Source organism: Neopsephotus bourkii, unplaced genomic scaffold (genome assembly GCF_033783945.1).
Source record: "Neopsephotus bourkii isolate Nb327-2 ecotype Australia unplaced genomic scaffold, CSIRO-AGI_Nbou_v1 NB_1508, whole genome shotgun sequence".
NCBI lineage: Eukaryota > Metazoa > Chordata > Aves > Psittaciformes > Psittacidae > Neopsephotus > Neopsephotus bourkii.
This window is the reverse complement of record NW_026901984.1, coordinates 3202634-3222194: the sequence shown is the minus strand read 5'-3', so window position 1 is coordinate 3222194 and position 19561 is coordinate 3202634. Positions and strand designations below refer to the sequence as shown.

The window sequence follows — 19561 nt, the reverse complement described above, 5'->3', positions numbered from 1 at the left end:
TATAGATTTGTGAATGCATAATAAATATTTCTGTGGAATGGATTTATTGCATCCTAAGATATGGAATGAGGCAGAATGGAAGAAAATAACCACAGAAACATTTTAAAATGTACCAAAAAAATTGCCCACAAGCCAATGACAGACCCTAGTGGAAAAATGCATTTTAAAGAAACCTGAAAAAAAATAAATTACTTAGGAAAAATCACACAGACTTCAAAATTCAATTCAAACCCGGTATAGAAAGAAGATAGGAAAATATCAAGCCAGAAGGAAAACAAAGAAAGAATATTTGAAAAGAGGCTAATTACACTTGGCCTTGGAAGGCCATTAGCAGATCTAGTGAGAGCAATCTTGGAAGTGTGAGGATGAAAAAAGCCAAATTTCTGTAAGTCTAAAAAGGCTGGCTTCTCCTTTCGCTTACACTCCTGCACTATGGGAAAACAGATTAACTCAATCAAACAGTGTTGAACAACCAAGCTGAAAATTAAAATCTGTTGTTATTAATGCCCTGGGAAGAGACTTCAGGAAACAGGGAGTTCAAAAGGTCAAAGACCAACAACAGCAAAAAAAAAAGGCATTTTTGTAATTTACACTGGTGTTAAGCATTCATCAACCATAAATAACCACAAAAAGGATCAGAGGTCTTGGGACAAAATGAATTCATCATTGCAATACGGATTTATTTTCTCTAGGTTTACTCATTCTTTTGAATCAATTAGCTAATGCGTTTGGTTCACTGAAGATAGGAGTTGTTACATTTGCAATATATGTCCTTCTGAAATTCAAAATATTTTGAAAAACTACTGACAAGAACTTCTCATACAAGTTCTTTTAACATACAGGAACTATCAAACCACTAGAATTGATCATCTTCATTGTATTTTCGTTGTAGATATGCCCATTTTTACTGGAGGAGGAGATGGAAACCTTGCATAAAACATACAATTTTAAGAATATCTGCTCTAAATGTCTGCATAGCCAGTTTTTATGGGGACCAGAATTATGAAAGGAATAGCTTCCTGGCATGAATTTTTTGGCTGTGTATTTGTTCAGTTTTGAAGAAATTATTTCTGGGTTTTATTAAAATTATTTTTATTCCAGGTAAAGTGTTTTTCCCCATTTTAATGAAAACATTTCCTTAGACTAGTTCTCCAGCGAAAAGACATTCATTATTAATTCTCATAATCTTTCAGTGTCTGCTGAAATTCTAACACACATGACTTTCAGCCTCTGAAAAACCTCTACTTCTTATAGCTGTTGATGAATGGGGGAAATCTGTACTCAAATCCAAAGGCAAATTTTCACCACGATCTGCAGAACTTCTCTAAAGTCAAAGGAGTTGCTCTGATTTTCAGTGAGCTCAAGGAACTGAGTTCTAGCTCCAATCCTCATAATCCGATTCTGACACAAAAGCTTTGTTAATTTAGAATGACGTTGTGCAACTACTTTTCCCTTTGAAGTCTATGGTAACTGTAGGTGCTTAGCTAGAGGGAGAGAAAACTACCCAACTGTCAAAGCACATTTTCAAAAAGGAAGCTTTACATTTTTTAATGATAATACACTGCCAAAGATATTACTGAAAAACAGTGCAAGCTCTGAAGATTTTAAAACTTAAATTAGAAGAACAACTCAGCTTTTGAACTCTGAAATCAGTGCAAATGTTAACAAATCATAATTACAGAGTCACTATGAGGATTCTAGCAACATGAATCAGAAGTCAACAGCCAGGAATTTTACTGTTTCAACCAGCTCTTACATACGTGCACGTATGTGCATATAGCCTGTGTGTATACATGCATGTAGCTACATACAAAAAACAGGTACAAATACAGGCAAAATTTGCTAGTACAATTAGCTCTTTCAGATGGCTGTATGTACACGTACTTACATACACTGAGTACAATAGGCTGAGCCTGAAAACCTAAGGGGTGGCGTAAGCAAGCCCCCAGACTGCATCTGCAGCTTTCATGTTGAGAATTTCTGGCTGCAAATAACAGCACTGGAACAGACTAACCCCTTAAGAAGATATGACAGCTTGCTGCAGAAGAGAAAAAAAACCTAAAAAAGACAAACACATCGTGCTCACAGCTTGATGCTGAGGTATTGATGCCAACAAACCATTTTGGATTACAACAGCTGAATATTTAGTCCCAGACCAACATTACTGATCACAAGTACAAGGGTGAAGAGAAGGACTAAGGAGGACAGGGTATAAGAGTACAGGGGTAAAGAAAAGGTTCAAAGACAACACTCTCCCTCCTGGACAATGGATAGAGCACATCCATTTTCTATTTCATAATACCCATAGATCATTACCTACAGAAATGAAGCTTATTTCCTTAAAAGAGATGAGCAATTTGGATAGAAAAAGACATATGCTTATACTCCAAAGAAGTCACAAGGAAATTAATTTCTGGACCTCAATCCTGCAAGAGCATGAAATTCAGATTCAAGTTTCTTCTCCATCCTGAAGGATTCTTGAAAAGCTATCCTCTTAGGAGGATAATCAATATCCTGTACATGCTGGCAAAAATCATGCAAGTTCAGTAACCGGACACAGAAGAACAGGTTAAGAACAAAGAAGCAGACCTCTTTGAATTTTCTTAAATTATACTGAAACATTATTTGAAACATCCTTGGCCTTTTTATTTTTTCTTATTGTGAGCATGCAATATTATCCTTTTAACTCTAACTTTGTCTAGGCTACCCCACCTTCTAAATAAAAATAAAGTGAAAATATAGAATACTGCAAAGTGACCGGAAGTACAGGTGTGCCAGAGCCCAAGTTACTTCAGCCTTTTCCCACTTAATATACATACACGTATATATAATTTCATATTTTTATCCTTCTTTGCAGTATACTATAGCCAGCTAAGTTTCTCCAAGTTTAAAAATTCAGTACTATGTCCTTAGGACACCAGAGCCTAGCTCCTAAAATGTTTGTTACTCCTAAGAAATGAATTTTCCCACTGTGTATAGACTTGTTTTCTTTTTGAGAATTAACTGTGAAATACAAAAGAAAAATAATAATTAAAAAAAATCGCAGCTCTCATATCTATGTATTCCTGCTAACTGGAGTATTTCAATGCACTGGAGTGCATTCCCCAGTGAGGAGCTGTAGTAGAAACTCTTCAAACATAGTCCCAAATTTAACTGACAGGGAAGTTAAAAACTGTAAATAGTTACAACATATACCTACACTTGGACTTTCACTGGCACAATTACACCTTTAAACAGGGCAGGCCATACTGAGAATTCTGCTTACTTCTCTGGGTATGCAGTGCTTCAGATAAAGAAAAACCTGCTTTTGCAACAAATTATTGGTTGGTGAAAGCCACTCCCTTTGCCACTGTTTGAAATGCATCTTCTACAAGACTTAACATGTTTACTTTGGGGTTTTCTCCTTCCCTAGTGAGAAAATGCTGTGCAAATCAAGAAGCTTTGAGGGGTTTATGTGTGTCAACTGTCCACAGAAAAGGTTCACTTTTTCAAAGATGACAGTGAAAGTGCCAGAGGACCTTTGTCCATGCAAAAGAGAACCTGAAGTAGCAAAATAATGATTTTTAAATGGCCTAATGTAGGTAATGGCCAACAACTCATAAAAGACATGGTCCAAAGCCAGCTGAAACCATGAGGAATTTTTCCGCTGGCTCTAGTGAGTTCTCCATCAAGTCTCGGATGGTCACTCCGACTTTACAGTGCCAGAAGACAGTAATGTTCCAAACTGTGCTGCTGTTGTCATTTCTCCAGGAGATCTTCTTCTTCAGTATACTTTCAAACTCAATGAAAATCATAACAACGCCAGCACACAAAGCATAGCTCTGATTTTTTAAACATAAAATTTGGCTCCAGAAACCATTAGTCTCTACTGCTAAAGAAATAAAGTAAAGCACCTCCAACAAAACACACATGTGAATCTGATCACAGCTAACAGCCAAGGAGTTGTTTTAAAAGTGCGATCAAAACACAAATTAAAAACCAAAAACCCCAATGCATGATCAGATATCCTGATGTATAGCCTAGTTGCATAACTATTAGGTGAGGGTTTAAAAAAACAAAACAGAACCCCCCCCAGGTGATGTTAAACAGCATATGAACACGTTTACAAAGCTAACAGGCCCTACACTACTTTCACCATCAGCATGATGCTTTCTTTTGATATAATATTCAGCCACAGGAAATTAAAAGTAGAAAATTACATTAAGACAGTTCACAATCCGAAGAAAAAACATTAAGGAGTCTCAAAGCACTGCTTTTCCATAGACAAAATAAAGCATGGGGTTTGTTTGGTTTTTTTCTTAATTCAAGCCAGTTGCATAGAACATTTTCTCCCAAAACATTTTTTTTCCCCTTTCTGGGGGAGTCACAATTTTGGAAAGGCAAGTTGTTTTAAATAAATACTAGTTAATGACTTTGTCTTGTACAATTGCTAGTATTTTTAGTTGATATTGTCTTTCTGACCTGTAATCCTTCAACTAGAACAAGTATCTAGCTTAACGTTTGTTAAATTTAGACAGCACCACTATCCACTATTACCCCCTCCCGCCACTGCTGCACTAATCTCCCATGCCAGCTGCTCAAATGTTTACGTTTAAAGGGCTTTCTCTGTTTTTGCAGAAACAGTCCCTGCACAGTATCTCTCATCTGTACATTTGCCAGAGTCAAGGCAAGAAAAGCCTCACTCCTGGAATTCTTGATTAATAAATAGTCTTAAATGTTTCTTCTTCCCTTCCCCCTGCTGTCAAATCTGCTGCCATTAAGTTTTTATAAGGCAAACCTCCACAGTGCACTTTAATAGGCTGACTCTTGTCCTATGCAAACAACTGTAAATCAGAACAAGCTCCATTTAGAGGCAGTGAAATCACACCATCTCTGTGCTGAAACTGAGAGAGATCAAAATCAACATGTGTACCTGAGCCTTTCCTGGGATGGAAAGAAAAAATGTTATAACTGGAGGAGGGGAGCGTGGGGGAACCAAATACTAAGAGTCATAAATCTACTGGCAATCTCTCCATCTCACCATGTCAGTATACTTCAGAGCCTGCCTACACAGCTCATGTCCTAGACATCGGTTGCACCTGGTGCTCTCACCCAGGTCACTGAGGTACTGAACCAGCAAAACACTGAAGCAGGTGCTTGGTATGACACTGAAAAAGTCAGTGGGTCCAACATCTACAGCTACTCACCTATTTAAGAACTCTGCAGGGTTACCTCCAGCTATTTGCTTTGATCTGCTTTTTCTTCTGGCCTTCCAGCTGACCATTTCTAAACCCAGCAATGCTTTCCTTAGTTTCTCCATATATTTTGAGATCTGCTCAAAAGTGTAAATGATATTAAAAAATAATAATAATTGAAGAAAGTAGATCTGACTGGAGCTATTATTACTTCATGATGTTGTAAAAGTCTTTAAGAAGACTGACTGCTATTTGTCAATCTTCCCCCTCTTCAGCTTGCATCCCAAAATGCTGATGAAAATTAAAATGAAATATTAAACACTGGAGAGCCAGAGAAAAAGCCATGTCTGAAATTACTTGTAATCATTTCTGCTAAGCTCAAAGGGGAAGATCTGTATTTGAGCTGCACACAGAAGACCAATAAAATCCAATTTAACAGTTGTTTGTTAGAAAAGTGGAAAGAATGTGAAACACGTGCTACAGGCATTAAAAGGTCTTTTAGTAGTGGTGAAGAAATGAGCTGCACGCACAGTACTTTGTGCTAGTCAGACTGGGCTTCACAGAACTCCTCTTTGAGTTAAAGAGAGACCTGCAAGGCCCACTAAGTCTCACATAAGTTTGACTATGCATGAGAAAACTAAGCCATAAAGTTCACTAAGGAAAACTTCCCCATCAAAGTGAAATGCATTGTGTCCTGTCAGCAAATGTTGTTTTGCAAATCCTCCCTCACCTGCCATAAGATGTTATTGAGACATATGGTTTCACACGCTACCAAGCAGCAAAGTTTTGCCAACGAACAATAATGCGCAGAACAAATATGTGTGGAAATCGTGAGATCATCTAATTAAAAGAAATATTGTTTGCCACTACTTTTAATGAAATCGAGTCTTCACTGTCCACAGAAGAGGCTGGAAAAGAACCAAATCCTATTAGTGCTCATGCCTCAGAAACTGCTTGCAAAAGAAAGAAATTATACCTTAACTGGCGTTGAAAATCTCCACTGTATCTAAAAATCTATATATGCTAATAGGATTTTAAACTAATATAATAAATCTATGGTTATATGTGATTCGAATTATGCCTCTATAGCAACAGGTGTTACTGTATGAAAAAAAAAAAGTTTCCATTGTATTAGAAATATGGAGTCCATGACATGCAAGTAGCCATTTCTGATTTCATCTAATAAAGGGCATTAGCATAAATACACACTAATCCTTTCACTACAGTAGTTATACTTGAAAGCTTTACAAGAAATATTTGGACATCCACCATTAAATAAAGCAGAAATGGACTTTGTAGTGGAATTAATAATTCCCCGGCTCATTCCCAAACCATCCCAGACTTAAACATAAAAAGCATTTTACGTACACAGAAATATGTGACTTTTTTAAGGAACATCTCTGCTTATCCAATCAGGTAGAAAAGCCTGATCCTGGGATAAACATTTCTTTAAAGGTGGTATTTTCCACACCACTACATGCTTACCAGTTACACTAAGAACAATATACTGAATGAATTATGAGCGAATATGAATTACAAGGTTATTATGCACTATTAAGGGGCTCCGGTAATATTAAAAGCCAAGAAAGCAAAGCCTGAGTGGTTGAGATGTCACTACAAAAATCTCAAACGGAATTTAAGTTTGTCTTTGTTTTTTGTTTTAATGTTCTTTTATTAATGCAAATTAAAAGCCATTGCTCTTATTAGCTGCTGCTTTATTCTATTTTTTCCAGAGCTTTTCAGTGAAATCAGTTACAAAACATGAATCAGACATTAAAGGATTTGGGTGGTTAAGGGTGTGTCACCAGGTCTTAATTAAACATCCGCGGGAGATATCTGAGCCAACTTAAGCCAGACCAATTGGGTACATCCACAGTATGGAGAACGATGCCATGCAGCTCAGGACTGGAAGTTCAGTTGCCTCACACTAGCCTAACTTACTGTGCTCGTGTTAGGCTGGGCCTCCCTAACTCACACTACGTTGTGCTTTCCCTTCAATAAGTTTGTGACACTTACCCTTCTGATACGCTTACTCCCATTTTGATGCTTGAATTCTGCTTCTGGGTGTGCCGAGTGTGAAAACTGCTGAGAAACTATGCTTCTAAACCCCTGCCTGAACTCCACTGAGATCCATAAAATTGATAAATCTCTCCATCTTCATCAGCACCTGGATCCAATAGGTGCGCTTAAAGCAAAACTAAGAAACCTGGCTCCACAATAAAACTGTTAGAAGCAGCAGCTATGGTATTTTTCTCCTCTCTTGTCCTACCCTTGCCCCAGATTCAGTGATTCAATAAGAATGTAGTAAATCCAGGTTCAAAACCTTCTTCTAGCCAAGACAAAACAAACTTCCCCCTCTCATGAGCAGAGCAAGATTATTCTCTGTTCAAGGACAGGAATATAGCTAGAAAGAGTCTGAGATCAGGACACTCAACTGGGCAGGGAGCAAGTCATGTGGCTCCTCCAGTTCTGGCTCCAGTGACTACTTGTTTGCTGGATCTAACATCTGCTTAGCATAAAACATAGAAAAACATCTCCAGCGCTGGCACTGGAACCCAGAGCTGCCACCGCAGTTATTTCGTTACTGGTCTGAATAGTTCAGCTTGCTCTTGCTGTCTCTTTCTGAGTCACTGAATATTTGGGTATTTTCACAAAAGGGTGCTTCCCACATCAAGAATACCTCACAGCTTTGTTCCAGGCAGTCTCCAGCACAGCAACTTTTCTGGTTTTCTTTGCAAAGGAGGAAGTAGATCTCTCAATAAAGGTTCTGAGAGAGACAGAAAATCGGCTGGTATCTCTAAAGGTAGAGAACTCTCACATTTTGGCGCACTCACATTTTGGCACTCTCACATTTTGGCTAACAGTGGTGGATGGTGAGCTTTTAGAGTAAAAGCTTAAAATGCCTAAATCTAGTAGCTGACTCAAGGTTTCAGTCTTGAGCAGAGGCAGGTAGCAGACACAGAGGATGTGCAGAGTTTAACCTGCAGCTCCTGCTGTGCAGATTTCAGTGGCTTAAAACCTGAAAAATCTGACTTTGGGATGCTTAGATCCAGTGTCCAACAGAAGCCCACACTGATGAGCATTTAAAGCAGTCACTGCCAGGCATACTTGTGCCCAGTTCTTTCTGTAGGTATGACCCAAACCCTTTCAATTCAACTTCATCCATTTCTCTCTGTTCATCTCAGAACATTTCATGAGCGTATTTCCTGCAAAACATCCTGTAAAAATCACTGCAGAAACTGAAGTTTCCAAGTTGTCTTTTTAAAAGCAACAACTTCAGTACAATGCATTGTAGTGATTTTTCTCTGAGCCATGCAGTTTTATGTAAAGATGAAGGTTATGGCAACCAATAACTATGTGATAAACTTTTGATTTTAATCAAACCTCCATGTTTGCAAAAAAAATGCCTAGAAATGGGACCTCTACAAAAAGCACTGAGAAGCCAAGACAGGGAAGGGAAGTCCACCCTAAATGATTTGTTTTCCAATCTCGTAATCTTAAGCCACTTTTGTGTGGTGAGGGCAAGAGCTGACAAGTGATTTTTCAATGCATGAAGCTGCCAATCTTGTGGTAGTACAAGCTAAGCAGAACAGACAACAGGGGTCAGCTGACATGTCTCCTCACCAGATACTGTTTTTAATAGCTTGTAACTTTACCATGCTTTAACCATAGATGCTGAGGCTTTCCATTCCAGGTGTCTGCCTCAGGCTTCCCCCCCCCCCTTTTTTTTTTTTTTAGCGAGAGTAGTTCAAGTTCAGCTGGTTCTGGGATGATTTATTTATCTTATTTTTTTTTTTTTTTTTAATTTTCTAAACACTAACCCCATAGATCTTTTCTTTGGAGAGATCTAGTAACACCACGCTCTCGACCAAGAAACTGAAGTCTGATGCCACTGAAACCATTATTTCAAGGTCTCGCCTTCTGCTATCACATGTAACACATATCACATACACGTATGTCACATATACAGCAAGAATCTGAAGATATATTACATGAAAGTATCTGCGATTCACATGATCAAAGACTTAGTATCCTGTAAGTGTACACCACAAAAGGAGGTGGGTACAGCTACATCTCTTCAGCAGCTATAATCTGGCTGAAAAGCACCTCCACCATCCACCTAGTCTATCCCCCTGCTCCAAGGAAGAATCAAGTACATCTAGCTCATCCTCTAGATATTTTTGGAGGTTTTACAGATTAAACGATGATAAGTCTCTTTAATACCCTGCTCCCTTGTGAAACCTCCACGCAGTCAGATTTTTCTCCCCTCTCTAAAACCTGTTAAATTTTCACTGCTGTATATAAAGGAATTTACTTCTTGTCCTGCCCTCTGTAGACAAGGAGGAAAAGTTGACTACTGTCATCTCTGCTACCGGCATTCTCTGAATGCCAGTCTCAAGCTAGTTGGCTCTGGCAAACCTTTCTTCGTATCAAGGAAAGTTAACAGTAAAGTGATTTCTTATTTTTTTTTTCCTCAGAGTATCACAGGATCTCAAAATAAAAGTAACTGTACCGTGACAGTGAACCTTATCCTGAGATATTTGGTATTCAATAAATCTATTTTTCTTCTAATTATGTAAACAGTTGCACAAATGAAAACATTTAACTATGTAACTATACTGTATCTTCCCTAGTGGAATCCCCTGGCATCTAACTAAGGGCTTACAGGCACCCTATAACAAAAGACTGGGGGAAACAGACCAGTCTGCCTTAGTATTTAGACAACTCTCCCTACTCAGTTTGTTGAATTTTATGTTTTGCAAACAGAACCACAGTAAACAAAATTGTTCCAAGGCCAGATCACAACCTACACCTTTGACAGTGTACGTAGATAACTGGGTAAAACGCAACAGAACTCGCCCAGGATTTGACTCTGCTAGTACAAATAAACACATATAAACAACATCATCCTAAGCATTGCCAGGAGACCAAGAAGCAAGAATATGAAAACAGGAATCTGAAGTGAATGGGATTGTCAGCCACAAGGCAATATTAAAAGTAGATGGCTGTTAACTTCCATTTAGACGACATGGGTAGCATTCTTATTCCTACTGCCCTCAACAACACCTGGGCATGAGAGGTGAAATCCTGGACAGTAGATGGTATTAACTGATCACCTGGGACCTGACATGGGTAAAGGGAAATCACATTTTAAATAGCATTTGTGAAATTGTACTTCATTTCTGCTTTCCAGCCACTTCTGAACTGGGAAAGTTTATCATGAATGGTATGTCCTGCCATCAAGAAGGACATAAAAGTTTAAGAGTACATTACGACAAACGAGGCCCTGAAAATGTAAATAAATTATTTTTCAAAAGCCTTTATAGGGAAAATAGCTGTTCCCACCACTTAAGAAGTGATTGCAAGGTTACTAATGCACTAGAAGTCCTGATGACTTTTTACAAACATTAGTAACAGTATTCTCTTCTGGAACATGATTTTGCAATTATACAGGTGCTGTGAAAATAAAAATAATGATAAAAAAACCCAACAAAAAAACCCCAAAACAAAACCCCCCAAAAAACCCAAACCCATATACATATCCTAAACTTATCTGAAACTGGAATTTAAAATACTATTGTTTCTTCCCTGACAGTTTTCTTCATGAACAATTATAATCACAGCCATGACAGATTCATTAAGCAGGGAACTATAGCCTCGTTTTTGGTTCATTGATTGTGTTATGAATACCACCAATATTCAAACAATCACTGAAGACTAGATGTTTGAAAAATGGTCCTGATGAAAATCCTCTAACGTTGCTGTGCTGAAGTCCTGTGTGAACTAAGGAAACCTTGTGCGATAAGACTTTGAGCTGAAGTTCCAAATCCTCTGATAAGTGTCCCTGGATGTACTTCTAAATATTTTTTCCCAAGCTGATTTATTACATAAACAAAGTCCACTTCTGAGCTACATGTAATTCAGGACCTGGGATGTGTTTTTTTGGCCTTGATTTATGAAAACACGAAGGCCCCCAAAATAAAAACATCTAATTTTAGTACTGTGTTCCAAATACCCAATTTCATCTTGATCAACTGTTTATTTGAGGACAGTGACACCAAGCGGCAGAGTTAAATTAGTTAAATTACTTCCCCCCCCCCCCCCCCACCCCCCAGCTGTTTTAAATTGCAGTTTTGTCTGTCTTTGGCACACAAAAAGCAGATCACAGTTAACTGTGCTGCAACTTCCAACTCCTTTATTTGTATGCTGGTACGTATACACCAGTGTATTTCAAGAGCATCTGATTCGTGAAAAGTCAACCCAGATACAAAGCTCATCTGCTTAACACAAAACTGGAACAGATTAAGGGAAAAGATTTCTGCTTCATTTACAGTACTCCATTACATTTCAGATCCTGTGTATGGTATAATGAACTGCTGCACTCTTGAGGACTGTCATGGAGAATTCCATTGCATTTTTACACTCTCTAAGGTGTTAACAAAGTCTTCTTTTTTTACCTTTATTTTTGCTGATACTGTGAACAAATGTCCTTTCACCTCAAGCTTAAGTGTTGTCTTTCCCATCTTGATTTTGAAAATCTGATTCCTCATCAACAATCCAAAGTATTTTTAGAAGCATTAATAATTCTAACAATAATTAGGTAAATATGGCTCTGAGAACAGTGGTTAAAAACTGAATATAACTTGTGCTGAATATAACTTGTGCTAAGGATCTCTTATTTCTTATACCTTTATTCTATTCCTTCATATCCCCCGTTTTCAAAAAACACTGGTCAATACGCAAAATGGAGTAATTCTTTTTTCTACAATTCAGAGCACATCACCAGTACGTAACAATGAGAGAAGGATTTAAATGCCCTTATCTCAGTATTACTTCATGAGTTGCCTATTTCCTTACAGGCAAGATTTTTTCCTGATACAGTCAGGCACTATACTGAAGGCAATGGCAAACCACTTTCTTTTCGAAACAGATCTGAGACTTTGGCTTTGACACCTGCACAATGAATGCAAAATACTTTCAGATGACACAAAACAGTAAACAGAAAGTAAATCTGATGAAATTACTAAAGAGGAGGACTCTACTGGATGACATTTTGTCAAAGTCCTATCCCAGCTTAATGAAACTTTTATATTATTATTATTTATCTTATATTTAGATTGGATATAAGGAAGAAGTTCTTTACTGTGAGGGTGACGAGGCACTGGAATGGGTTGCCCAGGGAGGCTGTGAATGCTGCACCCCTGGTGGTGCTCAAGGCCAGGCTGGACAGAGCCTTGGATGACATGGTTTAGTGTGAGGTGTCCCTGCCCGTGGTGGGGGGGTTGGAACTAGATGATCTTAAGGTCCTTTCCAACCCTAACTATTCTATGATTCCAGGATTCTATATAATGAGCTCTAAATTTCTATTTCACATATATATGGCTATATAAGATACCACTTATTTTAAATAGGATACTCAGTTCCATCAAAGTAAGTGAGGATATCTTTTGAGCAAGTGGAATAATTACTCAGAATGACCAAGGGTTTCAAAGTCTAGCCCATATGGAACTGTTAAGTTGAATTTAAAAAATTGTAAAGTACTTTCATTGGCATTTCCACCTGAGTTTAACCTGGGTCAACACAAGTTATCTATGCCAACTGCCTATGCCAAGTTTACAGCATTTTAGAGTTTTACATCTAAGAAGTCACAATTTTTGAGTTTTTTCTTGAAGCCCATCTAACCTGTTCAAAGGAAGGACCTTCTGTGCTGCTGAATGCATCTGTTAGACATTTATACATCTTCTGCAAGCTTTAACAGAATCGTACCAAGTTAAAATGGAACTATGTCAACACATTCATTTAAGTATGCACTTATGTCTTAGCAGGATCGGTGCTCATACAAATAAAGGTGTCAAGCCAGGAGTGAAAGACGTAAACACTGAACAAGGGCTACATTGTTTTTGAAGATTATTTGCTCTTAAGAGCAAAGGGAAAAAGAATTAAATCTCTGGAATGTTCATGTAACTGAATAATGAGAAAACAGTTCCCTTTTCTCCCTATCACCTGTGCCTTTAGGAGACAGTTACATGTACAAGACAGTAATGAAAACTTTTCATCAACATCAAAGGAAAAAAACCCAGATCTTCATTTACGATTTGCCCATTAAGATTATCTCCAAAAATGAATTGAGATGCCTCTTTTCTGAGGAAAACACTGAACACTAGTGTAAAAGCTAGTTCAGGGTATCTGCATTATCTTCTTATCCTCACTTGGAATCCCTTCTCTTCCTCTTCTAGTACTTGGGTATCAACATATTGAGATTAACATTTAATGGCAGTGAATATAAGCCACGAGATTATTATATTTTGGCAGAGCTTCCAATTAATTTCCTACATTTTTACCTAGAATATTTCAGTTACCCACATCACGTTCTACTAGGACTCTGTTAACAAAGCTGCCTCCCTAAACATTCATTCTTTATAGTGTTACCCAAATTTTTAGTGTCACAAGCAGCTTTCCTTTTCAGCACTCTTTCATTATGAAGTCTTCACAGATTTCCAAAGTTAGTTTTTTTTTTAAACTTCACAGCCAATCATTTCTCCATCCATTTCTCCCTTTTGACTTCTTTTTATCTGGGATTTTTTCTCTCACTCTTCCATTTTTTTTCCACAATTTTCTGTCACCTTCCTCTGTAGCTAGTGGGCTGTATGTTTTACCGATCAGCACTCCTTTTCCAAATACCTGTTTGTGAAAGGGGGATTCATACCTGGACCTTATATTTCAGGCTTCTACCATGTTATCAACAGAATCTTCTCCAGGTTTTGAAAGTATGATAACAAAAAGCCAAGCAATTAAAAAAGGCAACAAAAAGACATGCCATTTATTATGATCACCAATCCACCAGAACAACCTTACAAAGGTGTTTACAATTCACACTTCTTAATTAGATACCTAAATTCTCACAACTTAGCAGTCCGTCAGGCCCTTAAAAAAACTTCCTAAATGCAGTTCACAGGATTTTAGTATCCCAAAAACCTACTGAAATACTTCAGGAAAATTATTTCTGTTATTTCCAGTATTTAAAAAAAAAGTGCTCTGCACCTCCAAGCTACTCATGAAACAAATGGAATGCTGCAATGCTGCAGAAGACATGCAAAGAGATAAGTATGAGGTGTGTTTTTATAAAAGAAAAGCTCCCTTTAAATGTCACTGATAAGTCAAACATACTTTTGCAACATGCAGTAGTCACTGTCTTACAGTCTCAACACCTATGTCCTTGGTTAAAACACTTTTTGCTCACAACTGCTTAGAATTTATTGTTGAAAGAAACTTTATTTATAGTGAAGCTCACAAGTACTATATGAAGACAGTGCATTGCATTTTAAGTTCATCAAGATACAAGAACAGTGTGCTCACATAACTAAGCCAGCTAAGAAGAAAGCTATCTCTACTTGGCCAAGCATCAGGAATAGCAGTGGGTTTTGTTTCTTTAAACTGTGGGATCTAATAGGAATGCAATAGCATCTACAAGCTGTGTTAGTACTTACATCCAAGCTTCCTTCACTTGTAGATGCAGAACTAAAAGCATCCTCCTCACCACAATCTCTGTTCATCCCCAAGTGTTCTTCTGTCTGCAACACAAACAAGTATCCTACACAGCAGCAGCAAAGGAAAGAAAGGAGCAAACCCATGCCACAGCAAAGCACCAGACCTCATCACAGAACCAAGACAAACACTCTGAGTAGTGCTGTAACTGATTGCTGAGAAACTTGAAAGTAGTCTGAAATATTTCTCTAATGTAGGCAGGGCCCTAAGAAATCCATCAGCAGAAAGATTTAAGAAAAAGAATACAAAGAAACAGAACAATTCTTGGGCAAGGAGGAAAACAGGTAGTTAGCAACTTGTATATCACCAGGGACCAAGCCTAAGTCTCTGCTATATCCACAGACCGAGGGGAACAAGTAGAGAACTTCTTCCCTGACCCTCGTCAGTGATGGGACTGTTTCTGTGCACTACTGTATACCTTACCTAATTAAGCCAACCCATGACTGTCTGCCCAGGCCCTCTGCCTCTACTGGATTGCTTAGCAGTGTCGATTTATCTGGGTACAGCCTCAGGCACATGACTACATTTCACATCAAAAAGACAGAGAGCTCATGCCACCTTTATGTTTTTTATGCCAGCTGCAGAAAAACAGAGAGCAACTGATCCAGCATAAAATTAGAATGGAGAGAACAAGATGATACCTGATCTGGCATTAAGCCTGCCAGTATAAAGTTAACCAAAGAAATACTTTCAAGAAATTTGTATCAACCATGAGAATAGGACTCTGCTTTCAGTCTATGTCTGTGTTTATAATATAGTAGAATTTCTTTCAAGAAGTTAGATCTAGTGTACTGTCATACCACAACTATTGCTTTCAGTGAGCTAGCTGAAAAAGAAAGCATTTGTGTGGGCATGGAAATCTGAGCGCAGGCCTGTAGCATGCAGTGACACCTGATCCAGGACACTTAGCAACATGGGCTAATGTTTTTCTTCCCTTGCAAAATAAAACTGCCTTCCCCTTGTAAATGCCTGCAGCTCTGCAGTGGTATGACCGTGCAAGACTTTGGACAGTTCTTGCTATCAAATAGTTCTAAAATACAGACTATGCGTGACCACATACATGCACACAGAGAGAAAGCATAGCTGCTAATGCAAACAAAGAAAATAAAACAAGAAGAGCCAACTTGTCTTGTGGAGAAGTAAAAAATGTAAGAATAAATGTGAAGAGCAGAGTTTAGGAGCTCTGAGCCTTCTCTTTCAGTGCCCTGAAGTCACTGGGCTTCCCATCATATAATCCCTTCATAAACCCACCAGATCCTTCTGTTAAGAACTTATTTAATTCGCCCTCATTCTGTTAAATTCAGCAGTTTCACTGCTGTTTTAGCTGGAAATCTTCCGCAGTACCACCCCAGATGTATTATGGCCAGTTAACACCTGCTAGCTCCTGTGTGCTGCACTGTTCTCCAGTTTTCAGTACCCCTTCTATCTATTTGGGTTCAAACTCCTAGAGGTTTGTACTGAAAAGGCAACAATGACATCCTCGCTGGATTAAACCAAGTGACTGATTTAGTTTCTTTTCCTACAGAGTATTTGCCATCTGAAAGTAAGAGTCGAAAAAAGGAATGACCAAGAAAAGTCAATTAACTTGTCAGAACTAGTGGCAAGAAAAACTTACACCTTTACCTCAGATTTAGAAGCTCACGTACTTGTTTGCAGAGTCCTTACTTTTCCCAAGGTCAAATACTACTTGTAACTTGTTAATTAATCCTCAATATCCTTGGCATCTAATAAAATTAGTATTTTTTAAATCCTCAGGATATCACCTCCTTTGTGTTTGATTATCATGCATAAAGAAGAGAATAATAAAAAAAGGAGTTTACAATCTTTTGACAATCACCCTGAACTCAGATGTGAGAAACACACTGCAGTAACCACAGAATTGGGATGCTTTATAGTAACTTTTTTTTTTAAGGCTACAAGCATAAATATTTTTACAAGTTAAACCTGAGCTGCAGCAGGAGTTAGAACTCCAAGAGCACACAGTTCATACTGAAGTTTAGGAATATGGAATCAGAGAACAAACTAAAGTTCAGAAACTGCATGCGGCAGTATACTCAAATTCTTCCAGGGGAACTACAGCCCTGCAGCATGCTCTAGAGGCTCAAGCTGAGCTCCCTTGCTTACCCAATTGTTCCAGGCAGATACAGCATTACTGCTTCAGTTATGCTTTTGTTTCCTTCTACAGGGGAAATAATTTTCTTACACAGGATAAACACTCTGAAAGGGACTGACTTTCTATCTCATAGAATATTTTGCATGTGTCCTTTATAAGGTGTTAAGAATAGCTGAGCATTCATGACAGATCAGATTTTTCAACAGTGTCCATTCAGCTATTCCCCTGCAAAAGCACTCCAAATTTGATCATAACCAAAAGGGCAGACTACTAATAAAGATTTTGGAAAGTTTTCTCATTTTTAAAACATGACTGAGAAAACTAGAAGGGTAGATGAAATGCTGGTCCATTAGCAAGCATGAGTTTCTTAGTATCAGTTGATTAGACACACATTTTATATTTTCACTTCAAAAGCCTTGTAGGGCTTTTTTAAACTAGACAAAAGAAAACTCCCTTTTTACTTTTATATCCTAGAGTATAGGATACTTTAGAATCAAAATCAGTTGACACCAAAATTTTTAGTGAAGGCTGCAAAAAGTATGAAGGCAAAAGTCCATTGGTGTTTTCCTTCAGTTAAAAAGTTTTTCTGTATTTAATCTGTGATGACTGACACATTTTTCATAAAGGCACCTCAACAGCAGAGAATTATTTTATACAAAATTTCTGGTTTTAATTTTCCAACTCAGGATTAAAAACAAAGTTAAAAATGCCTAATGTGCGCCATCAGATACTGATTCTTCAGTTTAGTACTGCAAGTTATTTCTTCTACACCTGATTATTTGGTTTTACAGATTTGGAGATGGCAATAGCATGACTACACAGAACTTCTAAAGATATAAATGCCATAAAACTTATTATCATCCACAGACAACAGAGTTAATAAGACACTTCTACTTGATACCATAATTGTTCTATATTATATCAGTTCTTTCATAAACACATTTTGTAATCTGAGCACTATGAAGCAGACGTAAGTTGCTTGAAACTCCTGCACTTTGTTAACACCTACTGAACCCACAGAATTAAAAAAGAAGGTAAATGGTAAATGTGACTGGCTGTTTCAATAAGCAGCTGATATCTCCATCAGATTGCACTAATTAAATGTCATTCATGCAGATTACTCCTTGAAGGGAGGGAAGACAAAACCCACCCATAAACACCATCACCCACAGACATAATACATCTGAAAAGGAAACAATTCATTTTAGTGAGGTAGTACACAATTGAATACTTACCTTGCTGCTTCTTCTATCAGCATTAAACAATCCCAGAAGTCTTGTCTTTTCTTTTTCTATTGCATCACTGCTTACTGAAGTCTTTCGACTTGGTTCTGAAACAATTATAATGGAATATTTTTTACATTTCTGACATAAAGATTCAGAAGATCAGTATTTTAAAACATCCTGGGTTAAAGCTGTGTTTTTATGAACTGGAGATATTATGAACTGAATTACCCAGTAACTGGCAGATCCTGCACTTTCTTTTTCATCAAACTTTTGCTGTTCTGAAATCTAATGGAGGATAACTGAATAATAAACTGTAGTACGCTTTCAATCACAATTTAGCAATCATCAGAAGACAAAACAAATTGCTAAGTCTTCAGAGCTGCTGGTTAGATATCTCACTTAACACTCCTGGAGTACTCAAAGACCTTCAAAAAAAGATAATGGTGAACTGATGGTTAAGTATCCTTAACAATTCACAGGGCTGACTTAGCACAGTGAAGTTAATGGATCTGGATAAAGTTCCGTGAAGAGGAAAAAGACCTTTTATTTGGAAAAAGGGTTCTCCTTACAGCTTAGGCCAGCTGGTTGTACTCCTTTTCTCACCTTGGCGCTTCCAGTTCTGGATGGAAAAGTGGTGAGTTTATACGTATTTCAGGTGGTAAGAGCTCAAATATGCATGTCCTCCTTGAACTAGCTGAGGAACTGTATGAATTCTCAGATTGTTTAGTCTCCCTTCAATTTCCCCCACATGAGCCAAGCAAAATGGTAAAACCATGCATTGCAGGGAACAACCACTGGTTTGATATTCAATGTACAGACTGTAAAGCTCTCCCGCTTTTTTTAGTGGACACTAATGCTATAAAGATTTCTCCCTGGTTCCCAGAGTATCAGAGTATCCCACTAGCACACAGAAAGTTTAATGTACAGTAAAAAATTGCTTTCTCTTGTAAATATTTGCTTTGTTTAGTAAGAGTTAAGAAGCTAATGCAAATGAATTTTTTGTTGACACAAAATAAAGGTTTATTTCACAAAAAAAAATCCTCATCCCAGAAGTCCCGTTAACTGATTTGCATTTCACACAAAGCACATGATTTTCACACAAATCACTTTTGCATATCAACAATGTCAGGTACTAGAAGGTGTTAAGCACATACAGTAGATCAAAGCACAGCAGAAGGGCAAAGATGATGAATCCAGAGGAAAATAAGGAGAAACTATCCTTAAGAAAGGCTGCAACCCCACTGAAAAAAAACATACAGCAATAAGTTAATACCTTCCTCGAATCCTAAGAGCTGCCTATGCTCATTTACCAGAAACTCATGTTTTTCTGCTCAGAGCTGGGCTGCAACTAAATGTGGATCATGATTCCCTTACATAGTCTTCGACTATGACAATAATCATGAAAGGCTGGCATAAGCCATGCCAGTAGCAGCTGATCATCAACATGACCATTAAACATTGTGTACTACCAATAAATTGGAATTCATAGCCTGTAATCTCAA

The 19561-nt window shown here is 37.8% G+C and overlaps 1 protein-coding gene across 11 annotated transcripts in view; it reads right to left on the bottom strand.

Moving 5' to 3' along the window:
• Nucleotides 1-19561, bottom strand: part of COBL (cordon-bleu WH2 repeat protein) — a 158470-nt gene that overhangs the window by 85359 nt on the left and 53550 nt on the right. For 7 of the 11 annotated variants that reach the window (XM_061369623.1, XM_061369625.1, XM_061369624.1 and 4 more), the window contains 2 exons: nt 18069-18163; nt 14663-14746 (listed from right to left, as the gene is read on the bottom strand). In XM_061369623.1, coding sequence (XP_061225607.1) covers nt 14663-14746; nt 18069-18163 — 179 coding nt within the window. Of the gene's footprint in view, nt 1-13682; nt 13857-14662; nt 14747-18068; nt 18164-19561 lie in introns of those variants that run through there. The other 4 variants (XM_061369627.1, XM_061369620.1, XM_061369621.1 and 1 more) reach the window with 2 other exon arrangements.